Here is an 11,316-nt window from a genome sequence, read left to right as displayed (position 1 = left end):
AATGGCCTTGCCCCTTTAAATTCTTAATTCGAGCCCTGTATCCTGTATAGTGTGTGGAGATATGTGCTCCATCCACCTTCAGATAACATTGCTGAAAAGTCCCCCCCCCCATAAAAAGGTTGATTTAAATCAGGAGATAAAATAAAAAAATCAAACTCTCTCATTTGCATATTGGCCTGTTTTGTAAAATTTTACATTCGATTTTTGATAAAAGCTTTCAGTGATATACTTGTTCATTATTTCTCTCTTTACTCAAACCAGATTTTTGTTGGGGTAGACTTGCGCTTTAATGTGCTATGAATATTCACGATTAGGAATCGTGGAATGAGCATGGAGTTGTCCCAATTTACACTGTCTGGAACATGTCCACAGTATTATATACCTTATGCATATTCATGTGAGGGATTACAAGAGAGCCTGTCATGCACAAGGGGACAAACATTCCATTCAGTATTACAGACAAGTGTTTACCGTAGGATAGGTTTACTGCTAGTCTGGTTCTCTACTGTAAACATGAGAACATCAAAGGTAAATAATTCAGCTGTAACAATTACCACTCCAAGAAGAAGAGGCCTTGCTCAACTGCAAGCAATAGATACATTAGAGAACCTGATGGTGAAGGGATAGAGACAGGTGTAAATCACTCCATGGGGGGCTAAACAAGGATGTGGTAAAACCATTGGGGGAAGAGCACGCTCCAACCCATTTAACCCTGGCTGTGAACTTGAACTGAAGCTTAGAACATTTGCGACACAGCGACGACGACTCATCCACGGTGAGGGGTTCCATGCCTGACTCCTCTGGCTGGCTCGCACACGGCACCAACTCTATTTAGCAGTCTGTTTTTGGACTTTAAACCCGGTACCTCTGTTGTCATTTTTTTGTTACATGATGGGGATCTGTTTGTGAGCGTGTCAGTATACTTTTGTAACCCATTGAGGAAGTATCAGAACTACGCCTCTCTCTCTCTCTGGCTCATTCCATCTGTTTATCTCGTTCTAAAGAGGTTTCCTTCACATCCAGTCTTCATTATGATTAATCATTGACAATTAGAGAGAATGACCTCTTGATTTCACCTATTGAAGGAGAAGGCTTTTGAAGAGGAACTCCAAGCTGTCAACAGGACAATTAAGTAGTCATGAGAGATTTTCATATTGACAAATTACCTTGTTGCCTATAGTGGTGAATCATTTTGCTTTGCTAGTTTTTCAGTAACACCCTTGCCTCTGATCATCATCATACTTCCCTTGAGCTATTGGAATAAGTTGGAAAACAAGTCAAACGTCAAGGATCTGGACATAGGACCTAGGACTCCCGAATTTGATGTTAACAGTGAAAACTATCCTGCAAGGTAGCGCAATCATCTCATGAAAACATCTGAACATCCATGGTCGGAATCAGATTGAGCTAGTTTACTTCTCTTGGATGAGAGTTTGATGAGATAGGAAGCTTGATTGGATGCAATTGACATTGAATCAGGACTTGATGATCATTGATCACCATCATGTATGCGAATGGTACTATGACATTGGGAAGAATGAGAGCAAGACCTACGCACTCCCAGTATAGCACCTACATACAGTCAAATCCTCCACCACAACAACATGGTAAGAAAATAGTTTTTAATTCGGTGTAGCAAGAACTGCCTTAAAGGACAAGTTCACCCTGATTTGAAGTTGATTTAAAAAGAAAAAAATAAAAGTATTGGTGAAGATTTGGGAAAAATCCATTTTGGCAAAAATCCAATCCAAGATTAATTTAGTTACAGAGTTTTAAATCATTGTTTTTGTGACGTCATCTCCCCAATTGGTTATTACAATGTGATAAAATTCCATAAAATATTGAGTTTTTTTTAAAGAAAATTTGAAATGTATTTACATGTGTATTATCAGACAAATTGTTCCATATCTTAATTCTTAAGAAACATGTTTTCAGTGGTGTTGAACCATTTTATATCAGGAATATGATTTGAATTAACAAACCCTAGTTTGACGCCAATTTGTTCAGTAGATAAATCATGTCTCGTCACATGCTCACATGATCATTAATAATCCTTTGGTAATGGCTCAATAGACTTGGCTTTCAACAGTTCAGAAAGAAGGATTATTGATTTTATTTTCTAGGGCACAAGATAACTTCCAAGATGGAAGAGATTTCTTGAACTAAATTACAGGCTTTTTATTTTCCCCCTAGAGTCAATGGAAAGATGCTCAGGATATTTGTACACCTGTTTTCCTGTGTATAATGCGTATAGAGCCAAGCATCTCTCATTCCCTCTTTCTACCCTTTTCTTTCTCACTCCCACTCTTTCTCTCTTTATGTCTTTCTTTGTGTGTTTCTCTGTCTATCTGCCTGTGTGTGTGTGTGTCAGTCTGTCTCTCTCTCTCTCTCTACCCCGTCCCTTCCTCTGTGTCTGTCCATCTATCTACCCTCCTCTATCTGCCTTTCCGGCTTTCTTTCTCTTTCTCTCCCAGTGCTGACTCTTTCAGCTACATTTCGCAGACTTTCATGTGAAAATGGCAAAAATAGCCACAAGGCAAATCAATATATTCAAATTTATTCAATTATTTTGAGAGGATGTAAGCTATCACTGCCTTGGGCTTAAGCAAGAATGAGAGAATCAATTTGTCAAGAAGATCATTTTATCAAGCCACAGTAACTTTAAGGAAGTCAGTCAGCTGTCGTTTCTTGAAATGCCAAGTCTACCCCACCAGCAAGTCTATTGGATCATGGACCCTACCACCATGATTGGATAAATAGCAAAAAATCAAACTCGCATAATTCTATAAAAATATAGATTTGGAGGTCATTTTTTTATAGTCTCAGTAACCATACTCAAACAACATGGGTGATAAGTTCAATCAGAAAGCATATTATCATTTCCCACACTTGCTATGAAAACCATATTTAATTATTTGAATTGTCATTTATGTAGGGCCTACCTCACCCCCCCCCCCCAATTAATGTAGTAGGCCTACATTGAAACAAAATAAGAAATCTGTTCTTCATTAATAATTCTTTTCATATCGCGTTCTATAAATTTCTTTGAATGCAAATTGGGGCTTTATGTCGATAGATACAGATGTTTTCCTTTGGCCTCAAATGTCTAGCATAAACCTACCTTTAGGTCTAGGATGAATAGAAACGTTTCCATGTTGAAAAGAAAGTAACATAGTGTGGGAAAGGCTGTTTGAGTCAAAGGAGAAAATGGAGCGTTCAAAAAGGATTTATCAAACTACACGCTCCGGGATACTTAATGAGATATTGAAGAAAAATCTCCCATATAATGCACATTAATGTTCATACCATCAGATACAGTCTGCCACAAAAAATGGAGATTAAAGCCACTATAATAATTGAGTGTTTTTTTTAATTTTGTGATCAACATAATAAATAAAGAGAGAAGAGCACTGCTGCAATCAGCATGAATTATATAATGGTACTACACTACATCACTACTACTACTACTACTACTACTACTACTACTACTACTTCTACTATTACTGCTACTACAACTACTACAACTACTACTTCTACTACTACCACTACCATGGCCATATGTAATGGGGGGGGGGGGGGGTAAGGGGGAGTTAGCCCTAGAAGTTTGTTTTCCCTAGAGGTCGACACTCGAGGTGTTAACGGTTTGACACCCTTGATATTGAATAGTACACTAATCAGAGTGTAAAAATAACAGTTGACACCAACAAATTAATACTTGAGTAAAATGATTAGTGTGATCTTAACAGCAAATTGCACTGCAGATTTTGCTGTTTATCTTTCATGCTTTCTGACAGATAATGCATTTTCATGAACAGTGCTTGGTATGAAAAGAAAAGTGCCTTTTTATTTATGAATCAGCCTTCTACAATATAGTTTGAAAGCCTCCCATCTCTGATTTCATTTCATTGGTATTGATAGAGTGAAAGGGTTGGTTATTTGGCAAAGTTCTCCCTTTTTTTTCAGTTTGATGGGACTTTCTAAAGCAAGGAAGAGTGATGTGAAAGTAAATCTGGGGTACCCAGGCTACCCTGGAATATTGTTACACACTTTCATTGTAATAATAAGTGCTTCTTGTTTTCCCAAAGGTTAGTCATCTTTTGTACAGCTTCTGTTACCCCCCCCCCCCCTGTAGATCAGACCGAATTCAGACTACCAAAATTCAACAGTATAACTACTTTTATGTAGGCCTACCAGTAAATGAATGCCATTTAAATTATGCTTCTAATACCCTTTTCTACATGTCAGTTTCCCAACCTCGGACTATTCTTAATTTCGTACTATAATTTCCTGTTTGCACAGGCCAGATTGTCTGCCTATGACCCCGGCTCTGGAAACACTTGCTGTTCGCACACATATTTTATGCACCCTGGGCTACAGCGCTGGCCTTGTGTCTTGGGCATGCATTGAACACCACTCTTGGCTTAGCCTGGTTCTTGTTCTTATAAAACCTTTAATATGCTTTTCACACTGCATTTCCTTAACCCCATACTATCCTTAACCTTTTTTTTTTTTATTCACACTGTCTTTCTTAACCCCATACTATTTGCTTAGCTGGGGTTAACGCCTTAACCCTTGGCAATCACACAGCTCATAAATATTGATGATTTTGCCATACAGAGCACGTTTAAAATGCAATTTCTAATTGTGATTGGCTAATGCTTAGACCTGTTTCGTTTCGCACTGCATCTCTTAGCCGGCTAACCCTGCTTTTTTGCAGGGCCAGATAGTACCGTACTATTTACCGTGCTAGCCCACTTTGCTAAAACGTAGTGTGAAAACGAAGTGGGCTAAGCTTAACCCGGGAAATTGCTTAACCCCGGGAAATTGGTGGGGCTAAGACCCCCCTAAGCCTCACCAATTTCCTCGGGTTAAGTGAAAAAAGTGCACTGTGAAAAGCATATTAGTCCCCCCTTTTTATGCCCGGCTAACCCTACAATTGCCTAGCTTACCCTTCTATTTTGCAGGGCAACAGAGACCTGTAGTTGGTGTAGTTAAATCACTTTGCAAAATGTTGTGAGAACAGATACTAGACTAAGCTTATCACCTTAGAATATAGGTGGGGCTAAATTGCCATTTAGCCCCACCTATAGTGCAAGGCTAAGTAAAAATTGGCTCGTTAGTAAAGTACTGTCATTAAAAGGTGGACAATTTGCACAGACTTTCTAAATGTACCCTGAACATGTATTACTTTGATTTCAGAGTACCATAAACAATTAGGACCTATGCTATTGTGTCATGTTTTATATACCTCATATGGAATGCCTAAAAAATGCCTCAAATGTTAATTTTAAATAGTATAGGGACATGACTGTAGTTCCGTTATTGGCAATTTCGATACACGTTTTATTCTTTTTTTTGTCATCAAATACTACTTTTACATGCTTTTGTTAATGAGCACGGTGTCCACCTTGCCTCCCCATCCCTGTCTTTTCCAGACTCTCCCCTCTATTTCTGTCTCCCTCCTATTTTCCCCATCTCCTATAACCCCCCCCATCTTACTTTTCCCCTCTCACATTTTTGGTATAAAGCCCTTTTGATAATCCTGCATGCAACACGATGCCTATCCTTTAGCTTCTTGTGATCCATTTCAATGGGTTCTCTACCAAGTTCAGTATCCAAGAACACATGAAATATGATCTCCCTGGCATCAAATATTAAAGAGAGGGATTTGAGGATGAGTCATCCTCGTCAGGTTTCCACCATTTTTAATCCTGCATTGTCATCTTAATTAAAGAGCAAAATACACGATTGGAATGCTTGTCATTTTATTAGCAGTCAAATTACCAAAATTTGCACCGTTGTACATGTATCACCAGCCGCATCATTACACCATGGACCTACCTAAAAAGGGATAAACAACACATGTGGTGACTCACAGATAGGCAAAGAAAAAGATGATGAAAAGTGATGATTTCAAAATTATGTGAAAATAAAAATCTGTTTGCTTGAGTGCCAAAGTGTAATGCCCTTTACAACATCACACACACAAGGAGATATATTAGTAAGAATATATTAGATTTAAAGCTCATAAAAAGCAATCATGAATTCATATGCCAAAGCATCAGTCACTACTGAATTAATTTAATTTCACCCTTGTTGCTAGTCTATAATTGTATAGTCTGGTGGGGGGGAGGGGTGATTTCGCTTTACATGGACGTGATTTAGTGATGGAAAATATAATTAAAGCACAACAGTTATAAAGAAGCTGTATCAATGACTCACGAGGCAGCACATTTACACTTATCCTTTCACCCTCTTCAAATGCAGTCTGTGATCTTCCTAGTCGTCCCTGTTAAGATTTTGACCCGAATTAGAAGCGCTAATCGTGGTAGCCCTAAGGGTACCGTGCCCCATCACCAGTCTTTTCGTGCCAAATTGGCCATGCTTTGCAGCTTTGTCTGTTATGAGATAGGTTCACACGACATATTTTGAAAATAATGCAGACTATTTTTGAATTTATGAATGTAATTTAGTTCCGTATTCTGAGCCACATCCAATCCCAACTTTTTAGGACAATTTCATGAAAGGGGTATAAGTTAATGTGCAAACTTGGTAATAACTTGATACTATACATACTATAGGTAGTTAGCACTGAACTTCCGGTTTTGATATGAAATAAATGATATTTTTCTAATTTTCATAAATCAGTTGATAACTACAAGTAGTATAGTATCCTCACTTGAAATTACTGAGCCAGTCGAACAATGTTTACAAATAATCCCATTGGAATGAAGAAATCATATTGATTACTTATCTCCCCTTGTATTACATGTATATGGATCACTCATTTCTGCATCATGTTAACCTTTAGACTCTTTAAAAAAAACACCTTTAGACTCTTTGTAAATGTTATCTTTGTGAATCATATCAAACATGTATCCCGTGTGAACATAGCTACTGTTTTCTGCCCTATTCTCAGATCAGGTAGAGGTGCGTTTAGGAATATTGCCCCGAGCTCTTCCATGTAGCTATCAAGTATTCTGCTCTCATTCACCGTGGAATACAAACTACCTAGTATTTTAATCTGTGCTCCTACTGCAGTACATGAATAAGCTTTTGAAATGAGCAATTAGGGAAAGGGGGATGATCTTTTTCAATCTCTGCACTTTGCAGATTGGATTTAAAATTGCCTAAAAAATATTTTGTCACATCTTTGACTGAAAATTGTTTTTTTTCTTCAGACTTAATTGCAGTGGGGCTGAAAGTATCATGGAAATAAACAAGAGGGATGGGGGTGCAATAGAATATAGATGTTTTTCTTCCATTTTTCTGAGAGTGTATTGTTTGGCAATTGGCACTATCCCTGTTTATACATCAGACCAAGGAGATATCACCTCCTTGATCAGACATAGGCCTTTGTAGTCAGTTCGGGAACGATGGATCTTGAAATGAGCACAACTTCAGTTATGAGTAACATTGCAATTAATCTAGGAAAGTATGCCAAGTTATTTATTGAAAGCCAGAAGGGCAAGAAGAGCATTCCTTAAATAAAAGAGTTACAAAGAGAGCTGATATTAAACCATATTTACAACGCTCATTGACTGATAAACTATGGAGCAATATTTCTATTTCAATCTCAGCATCTCAAGTATGGGTATGTTTCCACAGCCGGGAATACTCCATAAAAGCACTGTATAACCATGGAGCTAACATGGTATAACACATCAATATGTTTATTTTGGTAGTATAGGTCAGGACTAGGTCTATTTTCATAATTATAACACAGACTGTTACAGTTTGACCCTTATATTTCTGAATTTGAATAAAATGTGACTAATTATTTTATGGTCATGAGCATGTTAGCTTTTTAATATCGCAAGTTGTTTCACCATACTCCAGGGTTTTACACTGTAACTGATGCACTGTTCTGAGACTTGCGTGTTTTGTAATAATGAAAATAATATTTTTTTAGTTGTTGGCTTTGTTTCTACATGGAACCTACCTCCATGGTTTTTATGTCAACCATGATTAGTGATTTGAGCCTTTGTCAAGTAGGCCTATACATAATCTATTAAAGTACAGTGCCCTGTTCAGTACAAACTCTCAAATTTCAATTATAGTTAATTGTGATTGCATCAGTTACCATGGTAACTGGGCTCAGAAGCCAATCAAGATCAAGGTTACCATGGTAATACCATAAGTGCAAAATTACTTCAATATTCTTCAAGGGTAAATAAAGTTACCCTGACGATAGTTGGTTTTTTATAAAAGCAGGAAAAATTACAGAAAATAATGGTATTGTGTTTGATGAAAATCCATCAAAGAATGAGAGAGTTATGAAATATTGAATTTTTGAGTAGGCCTATATCTCCCATTTGTTAGGAAATATAAAATCCATAAAATCACATATTTTTAATAGTTAATCATAATGATGACTGAAAGTATTTTATTAGTATTAGAAGCAGGTATGGTATGATGGGGTTGATAATGTATATGCACAGCTAAAATCACTTTCATTTCAAAGAAAATGATATTTTATTGCATTTATATCAAGTAACACATGGGGGCACTACTTTCATGATGATGTCACAACTTAAGTCAGATTGAAAATATTTATATCTGTAATTCTAATTATGATTGATTTTTGTGAAACCTTCACCAATATGTTTTTTTTCCCGCTGTTATTAAAACAAACTTTACTGCACATCAGAGTGAACTTCCCCTTTAATGAGGATGTGCAGAGCTTCATGTACAGATGAAGAGGCTTGGTCAGTGGGAACAGGCCCTACTCATCGTATAGTGATGAATGATCCAGGCCAGACATTTAGATGAGGATGTTTTCTTTCCTAATTAAACTATCATAAATCATGAGTCAGGCATCTAGACATGTTACTAATCAGCTCCCAATTGGAATGGATAATTTGATGTTTATCATTGTCATGAAAGATGCCATCTTCAGAAATTTTTAAAAGCCATACCTTTGTGTATGTATTGTATTTGTATTGTAGTACATGTACATGTATATCATATATTTATGTCCATACTCCCATCCTCTTTGTGTTGATCAATCTGTGTTTTCACATTCAGTTCTATTAATGATTATGATTCAAGATTCAAAATATTTATTGTCTGTAAAAAAAACATTCTTGTTTTCACACTGACAAAATGCTTTTTTAGTACCCTGTGAATGGGGTAGATCATCAGGCTATATTAAATTAGAGAATACCAGATATTCTCAGTTTACATGTCTGAAAACAGGGTCCCGCAGATCAAAAACTGAAACCGGTGAACTTTTCACCTGACAATACCCTCAATAGTATACACATCAGACAATGCCTGGTCTAGGAAAGACTCGGCATTGCATGATAAATTTGAGAATAAGAAAAAAATGTGACAATAGGAGCCCATTGGTGAGAAAATAGCTAAACTTAATAGTCTTGAATAGGTGTTGAATGGATCCCTTTTATTTCATGTTGTATCAATGCATCTCTAGTAATTCTATGATTAAAATAAACTTGAATAGACTTTATTGATTCAATTTATTTACCTGTGCTGATTTTAGTGAGAATTTTCCCAGCATATGGGAGTCAAAGTATTATTTTACATGTAGGTACAAATTGATAAGGATACTGCACTTTTTACTTTAAAAAATATCAAAATAAACAGAACTATTTTTAAAAGCTTTTTTTTCAAAACTTGGTTCTAAAAAAAATTGAAAATAATATGGTTATGAGTGAATGATGGTAGTAAAAGGTTGAAAATGATATGGCTAGGAGTGAATGATGGTAGTTTATACTAGTTTTGTATCTTGTAGGGGGAATTAAGATTCCCTGTATATTCCTGTGTGTCCAGTGAACTTCTCATTTAAATTGAGACGATGTCTGACAATAGGTGGTTTCAGACCGCCACGAAGTTCGCCAGTTCCAGTTATTCTCTGATCGGAAAATTTACCCCGATCAGAAAATACCAGGTATTTTGGAAATGTGAAAGCAAACTACGCGTAATCTCCCCGAAAGAAAATACCTGCTAAATGGTAGGTACTTGGCGAAATTACGAGAACTTTCGCGGGGATTTTTCCAAGGTCGCAGGTATTTTGGCGATGTGAAAGCAAATTACGGGAACTTTTAGCCCAGCGTGTCGTTGGTCGTCGTTGGGCGCGGGAGCTGTGGGTGGCTGCTGGGCTAGTGATTTTGAATCTCGCGCCTTGCCTGCTTATCAGACCATACTGCGCATGCTCGTAACTTCAGGAACTTATCCCGAAGGGTATGTTTCAGGGCGGTGTGAATGCAGGAATAATTAACGGGTATTTTTCAGCCTAAAAAAGTTCTCGTAATTTAACGGGGATTCTTGTGATCGAGCGGTTTGAAACCACCTAATGAGTCCATCAAAGTGAGCCAGATTGGCCGATCAGGCTACTAAATCAGCTTCTGGACCTTCATAGATGGAAGGCAATGAAGAATATACTGGCGCCATTTGTCCTTTTGCAGACAGAGATGAATTTGAAGGGCTTTGGATTGTGTTGTTTTCCTCTTTTGTGAATGACTATGCTGCAGTGTAGGAAGTGATTAGTCCAGATTGGGGAATTAAAATATCCGGTATTAGGGTTGAGCCTGGGTCAGGATTGCGGTTGTTGGTATCTGGATGGATGAGATAAATAGGAATGTGATGTCTTCATCTTTATCATGGTCATATCTTTGTTTTCAATTTAAAAAATGAAATAAATTACATTGTTTCATTTATCCCTTGAATGCTTTTGCAGCTCAGCTAGAGCTGGGGTAATAATATGATACTAATACCAAGTGAGCCTACATGTATCAAGCACAGTAGAGTATCCATATAGTTACTGCACAATGAAATGGACTGTATTATTATTTGTTTTGTTTGTTTTATTCTAATTTCTGCATTCACAATACATTATCTAAAATATTTACATTGTTTTCAATATACAAAATAATCCATAATGTATACATTATAAACATAATACATAATTAGAAAAAAAAGATGGTGAGAGAATTTACTTCACATTTTAATAATAATAAAAAGCAATTATTATCATTGTTATAAAAAAATCATCTTTTTCAGTGGAAGAATATTAGTATAAAGTTCTTGTTCTCTTGTATTGTTTCAGGGAGTCCTACAAGGATGGCGTTTCATCTTGAAATAGATGTATGGCTTCAGACGCTAGAGCTAGAGGAATACACTCCTCTCTTTCAGTCATACAATAATGTCAAGGTAAGATATAAAACTTTCTCCTAAATCTCATTTTTTAAAGGTCAAGTTCACCCCAAAAAAATGTTGATTTGAATAAATAAAGAAACATCAAACTAGCATTACGCTAAAAATTTCATCAAAATCTGATGTTAAATAAGAAAGTTA

At 36.7% G+C, this 11,316-nt stretch overlaps 1 protein-coding gene across 1 annotated transcript in view; it reads left to right on the top strand.

Annotated features, from left to right (window-relative positions):
* The first annotated feature begins 235 nt into the window (after positions 1-235).
* LOC121429219 (breast cancer anti-estrogen resistance protein 3 homolog) overlaps positions 236-11,316 on the top strand; it is a 48,715-nt gene continuing 37,634 nt past the window's right edge. The window contains exons 1-2 of the mRNA XM_041626179.1: positions 236-1,607; positions 11,069-11,172. Coding sequence (XP_041482113.1) covers positions 1,505-1,607; positions 11,069-11,172 — 207 coding nt within the window. The 5' untranslated portion in view covers positions 236-1,504. The remainder of the gene's footprint in view (positions 1,608-11,068; positions 11,173-11,316) is intronic.

This window comes from Lytechinus variegatus, chromosome 15 (assembly GCF_018143015.1).
Source record: "Lytechinus variegatus isolate NC3 chromosome 15, Lvar_3.0, whole genome shotgun sequence".
NCBI classification, from domain to species: Eukaryota; Metazoa; Echinodermata; class Echinoidea; order Temnopleuroida; family Toxopneustidae; genus Lytechinus; species Lytechinus variegatus.
This window is presented reverse-complemented; position numbering and strand designations above follow the sequence as displayed.